At 43.1% G+C, this 25,379-nt stretch overlaps 1 protein-coding gene across 2 annotated transcripts in view; it reads right to left on the bottom strand.

Annotated features, from left to right (window-relative positions):
- Positions 1 to 854: 854 nt before the first annotated feature.
- The window catches only part of tbc1d19 (TBC1 domain family, member 19), a 45,314-nt gene continuing 20,789 nt past the window's right edge, over positions 855 to 25,379 (bottom strand). For both annotated transcript variants that reach the window (XM_083788825.1, XM_083788826.1), the window contains 10 exons: positions 20,501 to 20,575; positions 19,612 to 19,674; positions 15,834 to 15,918; positions 15,343 to 15,387; positions 13,846 to 13,878; positions 13,546 to 13,655; positions 12,727 to 12,818; positions 3,378 to 3,493; positions 2,620 to 2,690; positions 855 to 1,139 (listed from right to left, as the gene is read on the bottom strand). In XM_083788825.1, the coding sequence (XP_083644951.1) occupies positions 1,065 to 1,139; positions 2,620 to 2,690; positions 3,378 to 3,493; positions 12,727 to 12,818; positions 13,546 to 13,655; positions 13,846 to 13,878; positions 15,343 to 15,387; positions 15,834 to 15,918; positions 19,612 to 19,674; positions 20,501 to 20,575 (765 nt within the window). In that variant the 3' untranslated portion in view covers positions 855 to 1,064. The remainder of the gene's footprint in view (positions 1,140 to 2,619; positions 2,691 to 3,377; positions 3,494 to 12,726; positions 12,819 to 13,545; positions 13,656 to 13,845; positions 13,879 to 15,342; positions 15,388 to 15,833; positions 15,919 to 19,611; positions 19,675 to 20,500; positions 20,576 to 25,379) is intronic.

The raw sequence follows: 25,379 nt of genomic DNA, 5'->3' as shown, positions 1-25,379 counted from the left end.
GGAGGGAGAGGAGGGGGGTATTTGAAAAGGATGAGCAGCATAATTTGATACCGGCCTGGCAGAGAGGATGGCAGGCAAGTGAACCAATGGGCGAGGGAGCAATATAGAGTGGACGCTAGGAAGATGGCCGAAGGGGCAGGCTATCATGTTCTCCGGCCAGTGCTGCTACCTGTCAATTATCCTTTCTGCCTGCACAAGCTCAATACCTAACAAAAAGTGATTGCATTAACCCATTCTGACCTGAGATCAGATTCTAAAAATGTTCTTCGATTTTTTTCAAAAATAGCAGACCTACAAGCTCGTATCGCGCCACTCGGTGGCGCGATATGAGCTTGTAGATCTGCTATTTTTAAATAGCTAAAGCATAACATGATGCTGACACCAAAATGGGTGCCCGGTCAGAATGGGTTAATCAAAGAATTTTAATTATACATTTGTTGTAAAAGAACAAAAAATACTGGGAATGAGTGACATGTTTCCTAATTACAGTACAGTGCAATTGCAAGTGTAGAACATTGCAATTTGTAGCTGCTGTGGGAGCTTCCAATCTTCTCAGTAATAACTTATAAGCAATAGTAATAATAGTTGCAGTTACACTTATCAAAGTTGATGCACTTATTTCTCACATGCTGTTAATGCAGTACAAATACTGCTTCCTGTTAATAATAATAATCCAAGCATTGGCATACAAATATGTTCTTTCTTCAGCAAGGAGGTTAGTTTAAATACTTGCTGTTCTGCAGAATATATTTACAGTATAATCTAATAACATGAAACAGTGTAATGAGTAGTTATGGAGCATGCATTCTGGGGGGGGGGGGGGGGGGGGGGAGGGGAGTATGGCTTTTTTAATACCAATTTTAGACCAATCAATACTAATTGATTGGTCTGGGATGAATGTGCATACGTGCCAAAGATTTGTTTTGTTGCAGTTAGTTGGCGTTCCATACACAATAAGTCAGCAACTCCTGATGGATGATCAATGCCGTCAGCACGGCCGCCTGGCATCTCTTTATCACCCAGGTGGTGCATGCATACAGACGCACCACGCCATGCGATGCTCATCAGATGTCGGTGGCAAAAAGGAAGATCTGGATGAGAGGCATGACCCTCAGAGTTGAAAGGTCGGCGAGGACAGCCTGTGATGAGGTCATCAAACGAAATGCAAATCAGACACCGTTTTGCCGTCAATGCTTGCACATCCCTTATGTAGCAGCTATGTAGCAGCATAAGGGATAACGAATCATAAATTCAGCGTTTGAAAGATTAACCACAGTGACAGGATCCTCTGCAAAATGACAACTCGTGCGTTGGAAATATGCCGTTCCCCACCATGGCCTCTTGGGATTGACAAGAGATTAAATTTAGGGGCCCTATCATGTTTAGAGAGAGGGTCTAATATTTCAACGCTGGGCCCCGGACTCTAAAAATAAGGTAAGGAGCAGTGTGTTATAATAGCTTCTCCACAGGGCCAGGTGCTAAATGAGCAAGCAAATAGTTCCGGCCAGCATGTTAGACCATCAGGTCAGCTTGACGCCCTGTGCGTCACACCCTGGATTAACCAACCCCCCCCCCCCCCCCCCCCCAACCCCCTCCTTGTCCACCCACTCACACAGGAGGCTAGCGGGAAGGAGGGAGACAGTGTGGAGGAGGGAGGAGAGGTGAGGAGAGAACGGAGGAGGGCGAGGTATCATCACAAGGCTTACCTTTGGGAAACTGGTGAAATACGTAGTATACTGAATAATGGTTCCTTGTCAGGCGGAAACCATGTATCTCCATATATTTATTTTCTTTTTGTAAATTAATGTCCTACTTCTTTGTATGCGAGTGTCCCGCAAAAGTATACTGAAAATAGCAGATCTATAAGATCACAACACGCTGTGTGAGCTTACAATTTGGAAGATTTTGAACGTGAAAGTGAAAATGGTCTGTTTGTGGGTTTTTATAAATATCTAATCAATGAAAAGTACTAACAAGACAAGAACTTGTGATTAAAGTATAACTGCACTGGCTCTTTACTCCATGTCCTGAAAACTAACGGTTTTGGAAACACAACGTTTCCACCCGACATTGTCACAGCGACAACATACACTGAACTGTACGCCAGTGATTCTCAACCGTTTACATTTCAAGGACCCACAGGTTGATGTGCATTAGGCCACAGATCCCCATTTGATGTGATTTGTGTACAAATGAACCTAAATGGACCGTCACGTTTCCATTTGGTTCGATTCTCACCCCGGCGAGTACTATCTCAGCTGGAGCAGGGGCCTTTGGAGGAGGTGGCGGTGATTGGGAGTGCGGACGGGGTGGGGTGTCGGTGGTTGGAGGGTACGGGGTATAAGGTGGTGGGTGGGTGTACATAAGCAAGGGGCCGAGCATTCTAGAGTGTCCAGCCAGCATTTCTTTTATTTTTTCTCTCTTTTTTTTTAAGATGCGTGCATGCATGCAGAAGACCGGGTTACAGGCACCGTCTGGTAATCATGGGCTATTTCCAGCCCTCTGGTGCTGCGACGGCGAACATGGGAGCAGACTAGTATAGGAGTGAAAGCGCAGTCCCTCGCAAGTACGTACACACATGGACGCCCCGTGGACGCACGTGCGCGAAAAGCAACTCACCTCGGCCGAGGCCAGAGACGTCACCTCCATCAGATTCTCAGCGCGGAAGGCAAACACAGCAGCTGCTAGGACTGGAGGGGGGAGGAAGAGGGAAAGAGAGAGAGAGAGATGGATCGGGGGTGAACAGTTTTATATGCATTAGGGCCACAGACGCCCATTTGATAAAATATTTGACCTCTGGGAGTCCAATCTGACTGCTTAATCCTCTTGATTGAACTCAGAGTGCACAATGTGTATTGGGCTCAGGGGTAGAGTGGCCGGATGGGAACCGCAAGGTTTCCAGTTCCCCGTTTGAACCAGAGTGTAGAGTAGGAGAGTAGCGACACGCTTTGATCTCGCCGCAAAGCGGGTGCCCTATGGGCTATAGTTCCAAACATTGCTCCTATGGCTGGAACTATCCCATTGAGATAGAATGAGCACTTCCGCATTCCATTGTTACAATGGGAGTCAATGCTAGTGTCGCCACTCTCTTACTATATTACTCTAGTTTGAACCAGGGCTCCCCCAGAGTTAGTGCCGAAGTTTCCTTGAGCAAGACTCTGAACCCCTAATTGCTCCCGATGAGCAGGTTGGTGCCTTGCATGGTTTCCGCCGCAATCGGTGTATGAATGTGTGCGTGAATGGGTGAATGAAATGCACAATCCAAACCCAAAAGGGTCCATTTCAGCCCTTGCGCCAGACCTAACGTTGAGAAACAGATGCTATAATGCAAACATGAGTTCAAACGGAGTGCTGGTACAGTAAAACTAAAAGCCTACCTGCCACTATCTCCAGTGAGTCATAGCCCAGGATACGGTCCCAGAGTAGCAACAGCTGGTCAGTGGAGAGATAGCCGGAAAAGGCCCGCACCATCCACTTGAAAGCTATGCGTAACCTGAACACACATAGTTAACAGGTTATACAAGAGCAGTTGTTTACTGATGAAAAACAGAAGAACATTTAACAATTTGCTTCTTTGAATGATAAATAAATTCCTTGCACTAGATCTATGTAAGTATGAGGCTATTATATCATTTATTGTAATGGTTTGTTTACTTTGAATATGCCTTGATAAAGTATGGGTACTCTAAGCCCGGTGTGGGGCATAAAGAAGTCAAATACAGGTCAGTTTAGCTTAAAACAAAACCTTTCAATAAATTAAAAATAAAACTATGTTTAGCTCTCACATACTGCCAGATCACTTCATCTGTTCCATGAAAACACATTGTCATAGGTGATTTCACCAATTCACCACAAGGTGGTAGTACAACCTTATGTACAACCTTATGTATTTTGCAACCTCACTGCAACAACTGGTTTGAAGGATGAAATGGAGTGGGTGGTACGTAATGATTCAAAACACAGTACATAGATTCAAACACCACACGAACAGTAAAGCATAATGTAATAATCCAATAGTATTAGTGACTGAAGAACATATCAAATCGCTAAAATAGCAGATCTGCAAGTGTTGTCAATCTGTAGACCTTCTATTTTTGCAAGCATTCACCTGACCTATTATATGGCATGCATAGGACAGAATACAGGGATGATAGGGGTTTGTGTAATCTCTCAAAACAGATTTGAAATGCCTTTAAATTATACAATATTTAGTTTTAACCAAATGTTTTCCCACTATAGGACTTTTCTGTTTAGATGTATGGGCTGTCAAGGCCAGAAAGTGACTGGACAGCTAAGCTAGGCATGTAATAACTTAAACAGTTTGCAGGTGGCGCCATTTCTCCACTTATCCATGCATTACCTTGTCAGATGAGATAGCCACTACAGCAACTAGACATCTAGTAGTCAACTACAGTAAGTGATTAAGAAAAATAAATATAAACTTTCCATCCCCGGTGAAACCATGGTAATATGAATGCTGCTACATTAATTCCCTCGGCTTGCAATGGCAATATTTGCTTCTATTATTTTATGGAGGGTACCGTATGCGCGTGACATCATCATTATACCCCCGGAATGCCTACTGATTGGCAAAAAAAACTATTTTCTGGCCTTGACAGCCCATCCATCAAAACAGAAAAGTCCTAGCTGATTGCATTAAACGACATTACATAACGTTAAACTCACTTTGCCAATCGATGTTCTATATGCATGCCCATACCCTCTATACTTGGAGACTTTTGGCCCTCACAAGTATAGGCTAGTAGTATATGCGTATGCGTGCACACCATAGACTGTAAAAAATATGGACAAAGCGTTCCCCGGGTCTAACATGAACGTAAAATGAAGCCTGAAATCCCTTGCATTCTAATGCACTGTAAGTCGCCATCTTTCTAGATCCGTTTTGGCCCAGCTGGCCATTGGCTGGCCCAGACAACGAGGCGGGACTTCCCCCCTTCTTCTCCGTTGGTTTTTATTTTGACTCGAGTGGGAGGGGAATCCCGATCATAGACTGTAACGGTAGCCACGCCCCTCAGAACATGCGCGACTTTATGGTCATTTTTTTTATAAATGGACCATAATTTTCCAAAAAGAATATTATGACATTAGAAATGAGACTTTAAACTAGTGACTGGAAGCAGAAAGTATTCATGACCATGTTTATTAAGGTAATACAGTCTAGGTGAAGTTGGGCCAAAATACATGGGCCTCTATGGAACTATGGGGCTTTTTGGGTCCAGTCCAGCGCCACAACAGGCCATTATATGAACTACCGATTTCAAATGAGGCTTCACGAAATATCTGGCTGACTGCCCCCCTGGTGCACACGCACGTATGCACAGCTAAGTTTACAATGCATTGCAATGCAACTTGTAGATTGGCCAGTTTTGGCAAAGAGTGTGAAAGGGAGCTGATTCTCTGAAGTATTAGTTTACTGGGAGTAGAGGGTTCAAGTGGTTTTAATAAATAGCCTACAGTACAGTTAATTATATCGTAGTGATCATGTTGTAGCAGCTGCTGCTGTAAATCCATACATTACTGATATTGTGGTTGCATCAGTACTGTTGTAAAGCAGTGTTTTTCAACCAGTGGTCCTTGAGGGGGTTCAGATGGTCCCCAGCTAAATGATGGAGTTGGTAACCAAATGGACCGCCATTAGACCCTTGAGAGTGTAAAATGGTCTACTGTAGGAGAAGATGAGTTTCAGTTACCAGTGCCATTGTCTGCTATTATGTTTAAAGATGCAGTACACCTCAAGCAGACTGTAATAAACAAACCTTTTAATTCATTATCTGGTTTTGGTCTTATTTTCTGTATAAAGTGCATGCTATTCATGTGTGATCCTCAACACAGGATTTGATAAATCCAGACTCAAATTATTAGTATTATTTATTTGAGCGGATGATTCTCTCATAAGGAGAAAGGAGAGGTTGGAAAAGCTAGTTAGTGCTGAACTCCTTAAGGTTAGTGTCAGGCTATCAGACAGAGTCCATTCTTTTTGGGTCTAATCACGAACTGAAGAAGTCTCCTGGGTTTAAAATAGTGGTCTGGGACTTTGAAGTGACAGCCAAGGAATCCATTACTTACCTGTATTTTGGATAACAAGCTTTCAGGAGAAAGTATGGCACAAAAAGTAGTTTCAAAGGTAAGTCAAAGAACAACATTTTTAGCTAGAATATCCAGCCTTTTAGATACACCTCAAAGATCCTGGATGGGGCTCTTGTACAATGTCACTTTGACTATGCCTGTACATCTTGGTATACTGGCATTTCTGTGACCCTTAAGAAGAAACTTCAGACCTCCCAAAATAAATTGGTTAGAGTGATCCTTAGAGTTGCATCCTAGAACTCATATTCTCCCTGCCCACTTCACCAGTCTGGGGTGGCTTAAAGTGGAGGAGAATGTCCCAATGTAAAATGTGTCTAGTTCACAGGATTAGAAATAATGTAGCACCCAAATCGTTCCGTGATTAATTTTCAAAGGTTAGTCACAGGCACGTCTTCACTCTGTATGCCACAAAAGAGTAACGAAAATAAAACAGCTTTTGGCATAAGCCACCTTGCCTTATTTAAACATAACCACCCTGGACTCAGTGAGTCGTTACAGGCACTACTACTGATTTTAAACCCTGCCTTTTTCGCAGCAATATGGGAAAAACATCATTCGTTCATACTCTGCAGCAGTTCAGTGGAATGACTTGCCTTCCAGCCACAAGTTGATCAGTTCCTTTGATGGTTGGCCGATAACATGACCTAATTCTAAATTCATGTACTGACCTTTCAGTGTAGAAAAGATAAAAACTAAATGAAAACAAAACAATCTTTGATTTTATTGATCAGTTTTTATGCAATTGTTTTTCTTTTTGTCTCCTGCCCCCCTTTCCCAAAAGGAAGCTGGCAGGGAAAAATACTAAAGGTGTGTTGTTTTTGTCTGTGTTTTGTATTGTTGCTCACCATGTCCCCCCCAAAAGGACCACAACGGAAACTTGTGTCTGTATCTTTTTGAATGATTTTTCAATAAAGTAATCAATCAATCAATCAATCAATCACCATGCCAGCTTGTGATGGACATTTCCATTCATATTTTATTTTTGCGGTAAAGCGTTTAGTTAGTTACCCAGCCAGACTGGGACGTTATCCAGTATCCACTGTATACTGGCAGGTGGCAGTCCTGAGACAGGCATTATATGTGGCATATGCCTAATCCAAGTGTATTCCATGTTTGTACTTGAAAAATCGGCCACTTAGGTTAGGTGCAAAGGTGAATGGGTGTGTTCAGATAGATGGCTTATCAGAGGACAGTGTTACTTGGGGACATGAGGACACAGGAAGTTCTACAAGCAAAACCAGTTTTGTGTTTGTCAACGTAGCTTAAATAGTTTCCATTAAGGTAATAGTTCCCCCCCCCCCCCCACCCATGGCGCCCCAAGCGGCTGCTTCGTCGGCCTGTAGAAAGGGACGGGCCTGGTTTCATTTTACACTCTCTAGCATTGTTTAAGTCAATTATAGGAAAACGGACTGGAATAGCCAATTTATTGTTGTTGGTGACACATGACTGACAAGACCTTTTTTCTGCAACGAACAGTGCCATTTCACATGTGTGGTGCCCCTCCATGTATGATAGAAACCTGGGGTTTATTGGATGCTGTGTTAATTATGTTTGCCATTCTTTGTAAAATAGGCGACTCCTGCGAAATGTGGAGGAAGGCAATTATAGCCATTTGGAATGGAATATGAAAAAATATGTGTTATATGTTTTGGACAAAATCTGTATAGGAGTAGTAGCAAAATGTGTGTTTTGAAGGACATTGGAAAAGGAAACTGGCAAACGTGTGGCCTGCATTGGATGTGTGTCATGATTCAAGGAATCCAGGGGAAAAGTTTTGATTGTAACTCTTGAACCTACGGATCAAGCTGAACCCATTCTGACCGGGCACCCATTTTGGTGTCGGCATCATGTTATGCTTTAGCTATTGAAAAATAGCAGATCTACAAGCTCATATCGCGCCACCGAGTGGCGCGATACAAGCTTGTAGGTCTGCTATTTTTGAAAAATCAAAGAACGACTGACATTTTTTTAAATCTGATCTCAGGTCAGAATGGGTTCATCAGGACCAGTGTGTGTCCGGCGGAAACCTCGTATGAATCTGATCTCAGGTCAGAATGGGTTAATATGCAACACAGCCTGGTATATAGCTCCAGGAGTCTCAGTCTCAGCCAATCAAATCATCACGTTCCGTGCTACAAACACAAACACGTGCTCAAACACACCTACACACAAAGCTGTGCACAGGAGCGACTAGCGCCCCTCAAAAATATAAAGCAAAATAAAGCCTGGGGTTAAGAACAACATGAAACTAGCATTTTCCCCATTATACGGAATTATGTGGAAAGAGAAGAAATGGTTAACCCATTCTGACCTGAGATCAGATTCATACGAGGTTTCCGCCGGACAAACACTGGGTCTGATGAACCCATTCTGACCTGAGATCAGATTCTAGAAATGTCAGTCGCTCTTCGATTTTTCAAAAATGGCAGACCTACAAGCTCGTATCGCGCCACTCGGTGGCGCGATATGAGCTTGTAGATCTGCTATTTTTAAATAGCTAAAGCATGACATGATGCTGACACCAAAATGGGTGCCCGGTCAGAAATGGTTAAACAACACTTTGTAGGTGCAGTTGATCCAGCTCAACTTGTCTTGCAGCTTTGTAGATTCTTTTTAGCAGCTACATAATATGTTGGGCGTGGCTTTAGTATCTTCATGTTGCTGGCTTCCATTAAAATAATCTTTGCATCTTCATGTTGCTGGCTTCCATAAAAAAATATGCTGTATCTTTGCATCTTCATGTTGCTGGCTTCCATTTTAAATGAATCGTAGCCTGCACCTTTGTATCTTCACGTTACAAGCAGACTGAGAAATAGCTTTTTCGCCCAGGCCATGGCTGCTAAATAAGTTAATATGAAGTGATTCACCTGCACTACCTTTGGTGTAATATTTGTGTACTACGCTGCTTTCGATTAAATCTTTTTTTTTAGGGCTATTCTTAATGTGTATTTATTTATTTATTTGTGTGCTAGGCAGTGGTTCCCAAACACCAGGTCAAACTGTCTAAAAATGTAAATATCAAATACAATTTGGCAAGAAAATAATCAAAATAATTTCAGTAAATCTAAATGAAACCCATAATTACAAAAGAAAGAAAAAAAAACTTGCAAGGAATAGTGAAAATAGAACATGTCTCTGCTACAGTGCTCCCTCTCAGGTTTTCTACTGGCTGTCTCTCCTACACTCTCCAACACATTCCTTCTGGTATCGGTTATACAGGTATTTTTGGTTGTTTTGTGTTTTGTGAGGTTTGAATTTAATGTAAGTGTGTGTGTGTGTGTGTGTGGGGGGGGGGGGGGGGTGGTTGAGAGAGTGGGGGGAGGGGGGAGAGAGTGACACACACACACACACACACACACACACAGTCACACACACACACACACACACACTCAGGAGGAACCACCCATGTCATGTGATCTCTGAAGAATGAGGAAAGGAAGCCACATTGTTAAAAGTCAACTCGGTCAGTGTGTGACAATCATTCATTACTAAGCTGAAGAATGGACCTGCACTTGCATCCACAGCAGATTCTGTTGGACGAGGACAAATTGGCCTGTTCCATCTGTCTGGAAACACTGAGGGTTCCGGTGACCATTGCCTGTGGACACAACTACTGCGCTAGGTGTATCGGCGGATACTGGGACAAGAATGAGCAAACGCCGAGAGTCAGATGTCCACAGTGCAGAGAAGCGTTCGACCCAAGACCCAGGCTGAGGAAAAACCTCCTGTTGCTCGACCTGGTGGCTATAATGAAGGAGGCAAAACTCAAAGGTGTTATTCCTGAGAAGTGCTTCGCTGGGCCTGGAGACGTGGGCTGCGATACCTGCCCTGGGAGGAAACTGAAAGCGACGGGGACTTGTCTTCAGTGCATGGTCTCGTACTGTAGCACACACATCCTGCCTCACTATAAATCTCCTGCCTTTAGGAATCACAAGCTGGTTAAAGCCATGCCTCAGGGGAACACCTGCGTGCTGGAGAGAATCCAGGAGAGAGAGGAAGAAGTGAAGCTGCTTGAGCAGGAGGTGGAAAACATCAATCACTCTGCCGACAAAGCAGCGAGGGAAAGTGACGACATCTTCGCTCAGCTCATCTCCTCCGTTCACAGAAGACGATCTAAGGTGAGGGAGCATCTCAGAGACCAGCAGAGACATGAATGTAGCCGTGCCGAAGCACACGAGAAGATTGTGGAGAAGGCGGTCACTGAGCTGAAGAGCCAACATGCCGAGCTGCATGAGCAGCTCTCTCACACAGAGAACCCCAGCCACGTTCAACACAGTTACAGCTCCCTCTCAAGGATCGGTGGCAGCGTGTCCACATACCGAGTCAGCGTCCACGACCGTCCTCTGAGACACTTTGACGACGTGACCGTGGCCACGGCGAAGCTGACGGACAAGATGACGGCCACTCTGAGAGAGGAAGCGGCACGCATCTCAAAGACGGTGAACAGAGTGGACGTTTTAATGTCAACCCTAGAGCCCAAGACCAGAGGCGAGTTCTTGAAATATGCCCTCGCGGTCACACTGGATCCAAACACAGCACACCAATACCTGGTTCTGTCCAACGATCGCCTGAAAGTAACGAATACCAACACAGTGCAAGGACATCTTCCGCACACAGACAGATTCACAGACTGCTGGCAGTGTCTGGGCACAGAGGCGCTGACCGGACGCCATTACTGGGAGGTGGAGTGGAAGGGAGAATACGTCGACATTGCAATCGCGTACCCGGAGATCCAGCGGACGGGAGACGTGGAGCGTAGATTCGGACTGAGCAAAAGATCGTGGTGCCTGCAGGTCTACAAGGGCGGGTGCCATTACAGGACCAACGACATGGGCCACGAGATCGACATCCCCGTGAGCTCCAGAGTAGGAGTGTACCTGGACCACGGCGCGGGCATCGTGGCCTTCTACAGCGTCTCGGACACCATGACGCTGCTCAAAAGAGTCCAGGCCGCGTTCCGTCGGCCCATCCTCCCCGGGTTTTGGCTCTGCGACGACGCCACCGTGGAGATGTGTCATGACATCACCAAGTAAATCCACTGGGCTGTGACTAGGGATGGGTATCGTTAGGATTTTTTCGAGTCCGGTACCGATTCCGGTTCTGCTTATCGATTCCGGTTCTTAACGGTTTCCTATTTCGGTTCCAAAATGATATAAAAGAGGTCAAATGTTTAACAAAAAAGCTCAATGTCAATTTAAGACATGTAATGAATAAATAGTGTAACATCCTCTTCCACAGTAGACTACCACAGTACTGTGGTAAAGGCCTACAGTTAGGCTACTGACAAGTTCAGATGCCTGTGACTAAATACATGTGCTCACGTGCAGCACGTAAGTCAACTTTTGAGGTATGTTTTTACTTTCCATTTTTTGAGGGGAGCTATAGCCCCTCATAATATGCCCAGCATTGTCTGTTTGTGTGAACACAAACACGATGATTTGATTGGCTGATCACCCCATAGCGATGATTTAAGTGATTGGCCGGAATGACATTTGTGATGATTTGATTGGCTGAGCACGGAATGTGATGTATGCTGATAAGAGCGCCCCTCACTTCACACAAGTGTGATTCTTGTATATACTTTTACTTCTACTCCACTAGATCTCAGAGGCAAATAATGTATTTTTCACTATTTCACTATTTTTCACTATTTTATTGTGTATACAAGCCCTACTCTATCTATATTTCTGTTGAGAATTATGTCCTTCTGTTTTGCCAGAAGGACAGAGGAATTCTTGTGGCTTCTTCTTTTTTTTTGTTCCATTTTTTGTTTAGCCTGGAAACCAGACAAATTGTCTTGTTATGAAGTAATCATAATTTTGTGGGTTTGATTGTCCGTGTGAACATTGAGTGATATTAATTTACCGTAGTTTAAATTCAACGATTATGTAATAAACTGTAATGTAATACATAGTAACCCAACATGATAATTAATTTACAATAAATGTTTGTGTATGACGACATTATGTGTATTGCGTTTGTCATCTTTAACCCATTCTGACCGGGCACCCATTTTGGTGTTAGCATCATGTTATGCTTTAGCTATTGAAAAATCGAAGAGCGACTGACATTTTTATAATCTGATCTCAGGTCAGAATGGGTTAATCAGACCCAGTGTTTGTCCGGCGGAAACCTCGTATGAATCTGATCTCAGGTCAGAATGGGTTAATGCTGTTACCGTAAAGTGGACTGAGACAGTTCTTTTGTGTGTCATCATCGGATGTCCAGCTTAATGTCATGCAGCCTCTGACAGTGGTCTGTACCGAGACAGGTGGTGATTATGTGTTGTATATGACATGAAATAGTTTGCGCACCACTGACTGACACAGAAAACTGTCAGGATTTAGAAGACATTTAGTAGAATCCAGTGTCAGGTCTAAATGGCACTAGCGCTGTGATGATGACCTCAGCATTCTGTTACGCTGCTCGGCTAGCTGAGTATGTCTGCCAAGACAACTACTTACGCCCACTTTTCAAGCTGCCTATGGGACAAAGTCCAGACTGATACCGGGGTGGGGGGGGAAGCGAGAGTGAATCCACGTTATCAGGCTGTTACAATGAGATATATGTATGAGGAGCAGTGAAGAAGGTGTAGTTGTGTACACACGGACTACTCACGGCTGAGCATCGATCTGTCGAAGGTGGTAAAAGAGCTGGGGGAGGTGTGTCTGGAGCAGACATTCAAACTGGAGACACAGCGATACGATGCCCTGTGGACGCGCACACACACACACACACACACACACACACACACACACACACACACACACACACACACACACACACACACACACACACACAATTCAATTCAATTCAAAGGGCTTTATTGGCATGAGAAAACATACGTTTACATTGCCAAAGCAGAAAGAACAATACAACAATACAGCAATACAATCAAAACAAAAATTATGTACATTTGAAGGTCAGAATCTTCAATAGATCAAATTCTATGTACCAAGGTCACTCGATGCAGGTATAGTGCAGGAATATACACAGTGATTAGTCTTTAGGGTGGTTGTGTTCCATTTGATATCCTTCTCCTATCACAGCAACTCACAAATCTTGCTGCTGTGTTTGCACATTGTTGTACTTCGCCCAGCAGATATGGGATTTTTTTGTCATTGGTCATGTTTTCAAAATCTCTGTGTGTGGTTGTAATCTGTGGGAAGTATCTGTCTCTGATGTCTTGGTACAATGGACAGATGGTTAGGAAGTGTAGCTCGGTTTCCACTTCATTTAGTGTGCAGTGGGTGCATAGTCTGTCTTCTCTCGGGACACACACTATGAACTATGTGTGTGCACAAACACAAAATAGAGGATACAACTGAACCATGAACATAATTGATATTTATAAGTTTATTTGTGAATAGAAGTTAAGCTAGACAGTGTGTGTGTGTGTGTGTGTGTGTGTGTGTGTGTGTGTGTGTGTGTGCTTACTGAAGGCGAGGATGAGATGGAGTGCAGTCTGAAGAAATAGCGTACATACATCTCTCTGAACACACTGTACAGCTTAGATGGCTCATTATAGAGGAAGCACAGAGGAGCCACTGGAAGAGAGAGAGAGAGAGGCGCGCGCACACACACACACACACACACACACACACACACACACACACACACACACACACACACACACACACGCGCATCATCAATATTTTATATATACGGCTCACACATTTTTGCCCCTCACACGTTTACTGTAGACGTTGATAATGTCGACGTATAAATTGTACTCACCGTACATTGAAAATCCATGAAACGGAATGACACCTGTACGAGGGACATTTTCAAGTCAATTCAGTGCATTGCAGATGAATAATTAAATCCAATGGAAGCCTTTCACAAGTGGCTGTTTTCACGGGGCGAACGTGGCTAAAAGGTAACAACGTTAATCATGATATGCTAATAAAGTTTCATTTAATAGGTTTGTTTCTGCATGCCAACATGAAGTTAAATGTACATAAGGTGTCTTTCCTGGCAAAAGTCAATGTTATTACTACATTCTTGTCTTTGCCGGGACGAAGGCGTGGCTGAGACTATGCATTTGTTAGACAGACAACAGCACGTAATGCTGCTTGCCATGCATTAGGTCAGGTGTATAATATTTTAGATGGCCATAAATAAACAAAATAACCTAAAAGAAAAGGCAGATATAACCTGTCATGGCAGTGTCTCTCCTCCGCGAATGTTTGTGGGAATTATTGATTTATCCTGTGTTTATGACCTACAGTAGATGCAATTACTAGTTTGACCCAGGGCAGGTGCTACTGTTTAACCCATTCTGACCTGAGATCAGATTCTTACGAGGTTTCCACTGGACACACACTGGTCTGATTAACCCATTCTGACCTGAGATCAGATTCTAAAAATGTCAGTCGTTCTTCGATTTTTTTCAAAAATAGCAGACCTACAAGCTCGTATCGCGCCACTCGGTGGCGCGATATGAGCTTGTAGATCTGCTATTTTTCAATAGCTAAAGCACGACACGATGCTAACACCAAAATGGGTCCTCGTTCAGAATGGGTTAAATCAGCCACCCCAAACCCAATCTGAGAACCCATCGTCAAAAAATAAAGGAAAAACAGCACCCTCTTGACGGAGTCAACAGTCTCACATTTAACTGCTGTTTAACCCATTCTGAAAGGGAATCTCTTTTGGTGTTTTAAGCATTATGTTATGCTTTAGCTATTGAAAAATAGCAGATCTACAAGCTCATAGTGCGGCACCGAGTGCCATGCTACGAGATTGTAGGTCTGCTATTTTAGAAAAATCGTGAAAATGTGGCGCAAATCTTTGAATCTATATTCTTTCAGAGCGAATGTTTTAAACTCAAATCTTTGCTTCTGGGGGGTCCCTGGAACACCATCTTTTCAGATGGGGGTCGGCGGCCAAATCCAGATAATTCTGGGGGTCCTTGACATGAAAAAGGTTGAGCACCACTGATATAGAAACATAGGGTTTTTCAGAAAACTGTGTAGGATTTAGAAGACTTTTGTAGAATTGTCCTCAGGTCAAAATGGGTTAACGGGGACATTTGGATGTAATTCCTTTCCATTGACTGGGGTGACTCAGTACGTCGGCAGGATGTTTCCCGGGCCCATTTTCCAACAAAATGGAGTTAGCTAACATTTCTGAGAGATCTCTAGAGCGATATGCTTAATGATAATTCATGCTGGCAAAGTCTGCTCCTGAGCCTCCAGAGTAGACTGAAGGATGTGAAAGTTGCAGTCTCACCGTTAGGAGGGTACACCACGGCACATTCTTCATTGCCCACTTTTCCTAAAGGCAGACACATAGTTGTACACATTGTTAATATTATTCTGAGCATTATTGATCGCCATAAACATTACATTAAGATGGTGCATCAGGGCGATATTTCGCATTAGCCTGGTCCCAGAGCGCTGGGTGGGTGTTTTGCAGAAAGCCAAAAGTGGAAGAGCCAATCAGCATCAGGGCCTTTTTGCGATTGACGCCGATTGTTTACCAGGCTAATTTTGAAGCACACCTGGTTGCAAAGGCCAAATAATAATAATAATAATAATAAATAACTGAAACAACAGGTTTGGAAATGCCCATAAATGGACTTTTCTTTTTTTAATTGACGTTTCCGTGCAGGGTAGGGCGTAAAATGTGTGCTAATTAGAAAGGCCAGGCGGGGCATGATATGTGCATGTGTGTGTGTGTGTGTGTGTGTGTGTGTGTGTGTGAAGGACCGAGAGCCTCACCCTGGATGTAGGACTTGGGAGGAGTGGCGCTGTTGTAACTGAAGTGTTCCAAGACAGCTGTATCTCTGGAGAAACACAGCAGCACCTGAACACGCACGGACACACACACACACACACACACATGGAATTAAGACAATTCATCACACATGACATACCCCCTTCAAAATACAAAATACAGTACACACAGACACGTACACCGCCCTACGCATGCACTCACATGTGTGTGTGTGTGTGTGTGTGTGTGTGTGTGTGTGTGTGTGTGTGTGTGTGTGTGTGTGTGTGTGTGTGTGTGTGTGTCTGTCTCTCTCTCTCTCTCTTCCAGTGGTTCCTCTGTTTTCTCTGTACAGTGTGTTCAGAGAGATGTACTGTATGCACTCTAGTCTATCTCCTCGCTTTCAGTAAGAGCACGCACACAGTTGTGTGCATGCACACACACACACACACACACACACACACACACACACACACACACACACACACACACAGACACACACACACACACACACACACACACACACAGGCTACCGTTCTTAAGTTACCAAGGGCTTCCATTAAAACACTTTTTATTTGGTCACTGGCGAATGATGTGCTCGAGTTGCTTCCATTACTTTCAGGCAAGGAGTCTATTAAAACAGGCCAGCTGGAGCCAACATTCCAGGATGTTCCGAGATAGTGAACCGTAACAGGCTCTGGAGTGAAGTGGCCACTCGCTGCACGAAATATGAGTGGAGGTTTTTTTTCCCATTACAATCCCATTTGGGAGAATTAATTTCAATTCCCCTGCCTGCCCACTTGAGCTGTATTATTATCCCATTCTGACCGGGCACCCATTTTGGTGTCAGCATCACGTCATGCTTTAGCTATTTAAAAATAGCAGATCTACAAGCTCGTATCGCGCCACCGAGTGGCGCGATACGAGCTTGTAGGTCTGCTATTTTTGAAAAATCGAAGAACGACTGACATTTTTTAGAATCTGATCTCAGGTCAGAATGGGTTCATCAGACCAGTGTGTGTCCGGCGGAAACCTCGTTATGAATCTGATCTCAGGTCAGAATGGGTTATTCAACAAAGTAGCCCTGAGATGGACAGACCTCACAGACGAGACAGCAAACAATGACTATGGGGTGTCGGCAGAGTCCCTAGGGTCTGCTCTTTGATCACCCTGTTGGACTGGATAGTAGACGACGGTGGTCATTTTTAGAAAGAGGCCAAACTGCAAAGAATTTATTATTCAATGAATTATAAATGTATATATTTTTTGTTTGTTTGTTATTACAGTAGGGATGCAAATGGTTTTTACTCTGTAGCACTTGAAAGCTGCATTATAAATGCAAAGTATTATTATTAATCTACTATATTCAGGGCTCGGAATAGCGACCATTTTGGTCGCAAAATCTGCCTGAATTTTAATCTTTGCGACCTAAAAATATATTTTGGGAGCACTGGTGCTCCCATCTGTGGTGCACAGATGGCCACTACGGATGGCTGCAATTCGAAACTGGCCTCTGTAAAATCTGAATCAGTGTAGACTAGAGGGTCCTCATCTGGAGATGTTTAATGCCTCTGTCTCTTTGAAGAGATGGATGGATGAGGGACAGACACTACATTTTAAATTCTGGCATGCATTTTTATACTTTGGTCATTTCATGTTATTTGTAAACCACACGTTATATTATTGTTTTTATGAATGTAAAAAATCGATTACATATTGGTGCTCCTTAGATTTTGGTGGGTGCTCCTAATTTTTTTCTGGTGCTCCTTCATTTTGAAATTGGTAGCACAAGCGCTACCAAGTAAAAAAGTTAATTTCGAGCCCTGTATATTACACTAATCTACTTTTCCCTACACTAAATATATTCAGATGATAGCTGGTCTATACATTCATAACTGTTACATCTGCAGTGGTTGGAGATGGACCCGATACTCTACAACGTAGAACTATGACATGCTCTGTGAGTTTGCCTGCTTCGCTGAATGTTCACCTATTTTCACCAAATGTTCGCCTATGTTACATACCCAAGTACAGTGCAAAGTAATTAAGAGAAGTATTGCTCATTCCAACTCCCTTCCCCTACACTAATACTACTGCCCACCACTTCCACAAGATTTCACAGAATAGTGTGCTCAGTATCGGCCAATATTGACAGAGATGTGAGGCTTTTGAGCCACGCCTGTGTAATCACGATAAGGTGGGGGTCCAACAGGTGAGAAGGCAAACAAAGCTGTGGCTACTGGAGCGGCTAATAATAACAAACGCTCAGACTGGAGACGTTTTCTGTGTCTTGTCGGCGATAATCGCTGCAGTAACGTGGCAGACGATAGAACAGGTGAGGTGGTGCTGCTGCTATCAATCGCTGAAATTAGATGCTATTGCAATGAGTTTAATCCTTTGGGACATCCAAAGACGAAGTATGAAGCTAATAAAGGTCCAGTTTTGTGTCATGTAGTGGTATGAAACTGGAGGAGGCTGTAACATGGATACGTCTCCAGAGAATAGAAGTGTAGGCCTGAATGCACCGTGGGTGCCCAACGCACGGCACCGTCGACACATGAGTGCACACTGCACCTTCCTGGGTGTATCCTTAGTGGCAGTGCATAGTCATCGCTGTCAAGAAACCATATACTGTCCAAAACTGTTACTTTTCAGAAAATGGGAAAAAGAATGTGTGCTCCAATAGATCCAACATAAGTTATTTAGTCACAAGCTGTTGTTTATACTTTTCATTGGTTTAAAATGTATAAAACCCCACAGTCAGATTGTGTTTTTGACTATAGTATAGACCAGTGGTCCTCAAAAGGCGGACCGCGGTCCACGACCGGACCGCGGCACACCTCTCTGCGGACCCTGGAGAAATGATAGAATAAAGAGAAAAGGCCTGGGCCGTGGCTCAGTAGGAGTGACCCCCCCCATCTCTCTCTGCCCATTTCCTGTCAGCCTACTGTCTGTCCCTCCATAAAAAAATATCAAATAAAGGCGAAAGCCACAAAAAAACATAAAAAAAAAAGAAGAAAGAGAAGAAGAAAAGTCACCGCAACCGCGAGTTGAATTCTCCATTGTATTCAATCAATGCCGAGAAACGCAATTAACACTCTGAATGTGTGTATTATGGGCCGGCATGTCATGAGGACAATGTTGCGCTGACTCAGTCAGCGCAACATTGTCATCATGACATGCCGGCCCATAATACACAATGTGTGAATGTGTCACTGCTAGTGAGCCAGTCAGCCTGACTGGCTCACTAGCAGTGACACATTCACACATTCATTTGAATGCACAAAATTGATTTTTCATACTCTGCCACCCCAGTGTTGGTTGGGATGGGACCCAGTTTGTATAGCTTGGTTTGACTGTACTAAACAGGCATAGTTGTTTCTAGGGGTGGGGCCCCGGGGCCACGTGGGCCCCACCCTGGGCCCGCGAACCGCAATTTTATTTGCGTGCGCATGAGACTGGACCATATTTGTGGACCTTCAACATTTCTAGTTGAGGACCCCTGGTATAGACTAATTTTGATATTTTTGTGTGACACTCTTGTACAACAAAGTAAGGCATTACTTTATGGGGGAGAAAAAAAGAGGTGAAATATGGAGATACTAGCTTTCTGCCCGACAATGATATGTGAAATAAAGGTTATAATTTGACCTTTGTGAAAATGGGTGAGCTTGAGTGGACAACACATCGAACACAAACTAGGACAGAAAAGGATGTGTTGAAATGAGAGCTGAAGATGGAAGAAGCTCACCTGATAAGAGATGAAGATGGAAGAATTAAGCTCACCTGATAGAGATAGTCTTCAAAGACAAAGTAGTAATCGTCATTACTGGCCGTGAGCTTCACGTCCTGGAGGATGGGACAAAGCATCAAAAACAGCTGATCTACAAGCTAACACGCTGCATTGTGTTGTGAGCTTGCTTTACTTTACTTCATTTGTTTATTTAGACGGGACAACGCGTTAATGGACTATATGAATTCAGTGCATTTATTTAGTGTCCATTAATGTGATTAATGCATACACCGGATTTAGCAAAAATGCTAATTTTCATCTGCAGTCCTCACATGAAAACAACATAAAACAAAACAGGCAAACAGTACCTTACATTAGGAAACAAAGCATTGAAAACATGCACGGGAAAAAAAGTACAAAGGTGTAAAGTGCATCTATGTAATTTAGCAGCGTTTTTGTTAAAGGTATATTCAGTGATTTCACTCAAAAAACCTTAGGTTTCGTTTTTGGCTGTGGGACCCAGCCTTTCGTCCAATCAGGATAGAGAGTCAAAAACTAAACCTAAGGTTTTTTGACCCCCAGGGGTTAACTGGGGACAGGGAGGAACTCCTTATATGGCCAGCACACTCTATAGTAGGGAGGATTATCACAACAAAACAAAAAAATAAGTGATATTTGAATTAAGTGAAATCACTGAATATACCTTTAAGGGCGATACAAAGACTAGTTATTTTCAGCAAAGGGCCGTAGATGGGGGGGGAAAGGAGGGGGGCAAGGATAGAACCATGAGGGACCCCAGTCAAAATATACCCCATTTGGTTTGAGAGGTTAATGTGGTTAACTGGGAAATACACATGTAACTGTTACTGTTGGAAAAGCAGTCAAATCAACATTGTTTGGTAATTTAATTTTATAAACCAAATGAAGTGGAGTGTACAGTACTTTGTAGATGAGGTTGTCCACCAGCAGGTCATGTTGTATGACCCCTGCCTTCAGCTGCTCATAGTGCATCACATCCTGAACACACACACACACACACACACACACACACACACACACACACACACACACACACACACACACACACACACACACACACACACAATTTACAATTTACAATTTAGGCATTTAGCAGACGCTCTTAATCCAGAGCGACTTACATTTAAGCAAGAACAAAAGCATGGGAATACATCACATAAAAGCATTTATCAATATCATGAAACATGCGTAAGCTAAGAAGGTAACAGTGGAATATCTATATAATGAAACTATACATACACTATACATATAAACTATACATATTTACTACTATGCTATACATATGTACTATGGCGTGCTATGACTATATACAATGCAATTATAGTGCTGTCTACATAACATGCTATAAGTCTGTATCAAATGCTATCTAAGTCTACAGAAATGCTATCTAAGGGGGTAGGGTAAGTGCTATGGGCCATGATGGAGTCTGAAAAGGTGGGTTTTCAGGCTACGGCGGAAGATTGGGAGTGATGCTGCAGTTCTGACTGCAATGGGAAGTGCATTCCACAGTTTTGGAGCCAGAAGGGAGAAGAGTTTGGGACACACACACACGTCTCATCACCAGGGCTCATCAATATGTCCGCACACGGACAAATGTGTCCGTGGCAAAGACTCGGTCTTGTCCGTGGCAACTTTGAGATTTTCAGTTTTTACACATCATTATAATGTTCTTATTGTGATCATGAGACCCAATTACTGAATGTCAAATCTCCAGGTTTTCTTCAGAGTATGTATGACACTTACGTATGTATGGTACATTAGGAGTCCCAACTAGCAGAGGTTCTCAAACGTTATATTTGCAAGGACCCCCTTAACTCTGAGAGTGGTGTACAAAATGGTTTCATTTGAACACCCTCGGAGTTACAGACCTGTGTTATGGTCATTCATTCTGACCGGGCACCCATTTTGGTGTCAGCATCATGTTATGCTTTAGCTATTTAAAAATAGCAGATCTACAAGCTCATATCGCGCCACCGAGTGGCGCGATACGAGCTTGTAGGTCTGCTATTTTTGAAAAAAATCGAAGAACGACTGACATTTTTAGAATCTGATCTCAGGTCAGAATGGGTTCATCAGGACCAGTGTGTGTCCGGCGGAAACCTCGTATGAATCTGATCTCAGGTCAGAATGGGTTAGCTTGTCCAGTCATTTTGTATGTCTGTGGCAAAAACGGAATTTTGACCAAAATGTCCACAACGAGCCAACATGGTGATGACCCCCCTGCTCATAATCATCAACCGACAGTTCAAATCTCTAAGCACTTGAACCGCAGCAACCATATTGTGTGGAACATAAGTGGTTCATTGTGCTGACACAAGAGATGAGGGTGAAAATCCAATTTAACCCATTCTGACCTGAGATCAGATTCATACGAGGTTTCCGCTGGACACACACTGGTCTGATGAACCCATTCTGAGCTGAGATCAGATTCTAAAAAAATGTCAGTCGTTCTTCGATTTTTCAAAAATAGCAGACCTACAAGCTCGTATCACGCCACTCGGTGGCGCGATATGAGCTTGTAGATCTGCTATTTTTAAATAGCTAAAGCATAACATGATGCCGACACCAAAATGGGTGCCCGGTCAGAATGGGTTAATGCTTTCTGAATGTCATAATTTTCTAGTAATGCGATTGCGATACCAATGAATAAAAGGAGCTGACTATCTGTAAGCTCTGTACTAGGACGTGTTTCGAAAAATCCCTAGCGTGCAGAATGAACGGTTTGCGCCATATATTATTTAAAAGAAATCCATTAACCACCTGACCTCACGAAGGTTGTTAAATTTAAGCTATTATTCGCTGACAGTGACGATAGCAGGAGATGACTCTCATGTTTCCGGCAGCGTGGTTAATCTCACAGCTGTCATAAAATAACCAGAAAAACAGGCAATGTCGGTGGAAAAGGGGAAATAAAAATGTCTTTGGTAACAGATGTTAAGGACCCTGGAAATAAATGAATGGCGGAAGCAGAAGAGACCCAAAGGTACTGTAGACCTTCAAGTTTTGTGTGATCGTGTTTCAACACTTCCAATTTAATTTCTTTATCCTGTATGACTGACTTCTCTCTCCTCCTGATCCAATGGAAATGGTATCCTGACCTGAAAATGTATTTTCTGTTAAAGAAACTAAAGAGCAGGAGTGACAGGGCTATTACCCCCGTTTAATCTGAACCAACTCTCAATGATTGATGTGGTAACATAGAGCTATTTAATACTTATTTAAGCAATAAATAAATAAATCACTTGCATGATGTTAACCACACTTGACCCCTAGAGAGTCCCTGTTCCACATTTTGGCAAAGGCATGCAAATATTCCATGAAAATAGCAGATTTCCGATCGTAAAATCAAAATATACCCTATTTGGTTTGAGAGGTTAATGTGGTTAACTGGGAAATACACATGTAACTGTTACTGTTGGAAAAGCAGTCAAATCAAAAAAAATTGGTAATTACATTTTATATACCAAATGAAGTCCCTGTTCCACATTTTGGCAAAGGCATGCAAATATTCCATGAAAATAGCAGATTTCCGATCGTACAGTGTGTCGCATGACACTGAGCTTTCTGATCGGCCAATTTGGCGAAGAGAATTTGGGAAAATAGGAGGGGACCAACCAAGTCCCCTGGAGGGCACCAGCAAACAAACTATATATGGTTTAAGTGCAAAACAAGCATGGGCACACGGCCAAAACCAGATTGGACAGGAGGGAATACCTGGAAGGAAGAAAGTGTTCTGCTCATATTAATACAAAGCAAATGATTTGTTTTCTAACAGAAATGTTGTTTTTAAGACACATTTATCTAACCACGGATCAGATAATTAGCATAACTGATGTGGGGGTTAGAAGAAGGCCAGTAAAGGCACCCCACCAAAGTATGTGTATAACCGGTCTGCAAAGACAACATTATTGCGGTGGATTTCAGGGTGAAAGAATTGCAGCATCAGTGGAGAACAAGTCGATGTTGTGTTACATTTTAATGTGCAAAATTTGCTATAAAAACTAAGTTTGATGTTGAACAGATGCAGGAATTTAATGTGCAATATGTTATGTACTATAAAAACGAAAGTTTGATGTTGAACAGATTCAAGTATTTAACAAACCACCACAGTTAGGCAATGACTTCAAACTACAGCGGTGCACACAAACAGAAAGTACTGACACTTGCTGACTTTCTGCTCAATGCGTGGGTCTGGGATCCTGCAAACACTCTCCAGATCTCGGCCAGGTGCCTGTTGCTCTCCCTCAGAGATCCATCTCCTCACGGCATGCGTTGTTTTATCCATGGAGGACGCTAACTTTGGTACATTTACTTGAGTCCTGTACAACAGTGGTTCTCACCACCCCCCCCCCCCCCCCCCCCCCCCCCAAGCCAACGCTGAAATCTAAAACGACACAAATGCTTTCCCGATTTGAATGGGCTATGTCAATTTTGTTGAGTATCTGTACTTTACTTAGTATTTGTATTTTTGGATACTTTTGATTACTTTCCCTACAACTACATTTCTAGCAAGGAAAATCTTCGAATTTCTTTAGAAAATACATACAATTCAATAGCAGATCTACAAGCTCATAGCGCGCCACCGAGTGGCGCGATACGAGCTTGTAGGTCTGCTATTTTTTGAAAAATCGAAGAACGACTGACATTTTTAGAATCTGATCTCAGGTCAGAATGGGTTAATCAGACCCAGTGTTTGTCCAGTGGAAACCTCGTATGAATCTGATCTCAGGTCAGAATGGGTTAATGCAATATTCTATATTCTACGCTGCCTAGATTGTCTTATTACCTTTGGAGCATAACGCCAAAGTATTTGCACCTTTGTGATCCACGGAAATCCGGCGGAAAATAGTCAGATGGTTTGTTGTTGAAGAGAAAAACATGGCGCCATTACAATGCGAGACAAGAACCGCCTCCACAGCATGTTGTAGTCCATTACAATGCGAAACAAGAACCGCCTCCACAGCATGTTGTAGTCCAAACAAACACCCCGTTCACTTGCATTGAGCTTATTTTCCCATAAGCCCCAGCAGCCCAGATCACCTCGTCACCAGGTCCGCGCCAAAGCCGCTCTTTCTTTTTAATTATAAAAAAAACGGCGAATTAACACATTAAACAAATAGTGGGTTTAGCGTATTAAGCAAGAGGGGAACGTTGGATTAAATCATTCAAAGCCCTCAACGTCTGGAGCTCTCTGCTGGAACTGTTGCCCCTGCAACAGGACCTGGGATGAACGGATGCAGATGGATGATGGATGGATGGACAGGTATTTTTTTTAACCCATTCTGACCTGAGATCAGATTCATACGAGGTTTCCGCCGGACACACACTGGTCCTGATGAACCCATTCTGACCTGAGATCAGATTCTAAAAATGTCAGTCGTTCTTTGATTTTTCAAAAAATAGCAGACCTACAAGCTCGTATCGTGCCACTCGGTGGCGCGATATGAGCTTGTAGATCTGCTATTTTTAAATAGCTAAAGCATAACATGATGCTGACACCAAAATGGGTGCCCGGTCAGAATGGGTTAAAGCATGTACTTTTGAATACTCAAGTATTTATTTTAGAGCAAGCACTGCTGTACTTCAACGCAATACAGATATGGCAGAGGTAATGGGCTCGAGTACTTTCGGCCACCACAGCGTTATCATCAGGACAGATGGTATATTAGGGGGAGGGGGATGTTCTCAACATTTATACAGGGCAATTGCCACACAGGGAGCAACCCATTCTGTTTGAGCTAACTGATGCTAAATCACCAGCGTTTGATTACGTTGGCATTGG

The sequence above is a fragment of the Protomyctophum parallelum genome (genome assembly GCF_964188405.1).
Source record: "Protomyctophum parallelum genome assembly, chromosome: 18".
Lineage (NCBI taxonomy): Eukaryota > Metazoa > Chordata > Actinopteri > Myctophiformes > Myctophidae > Protomyctophum > Protomyctophum parallelum.
Note: the sequence above shows the minus strand (reverse complement) of the source record. Positions and strands in the feature narration are given on the sequence as shown.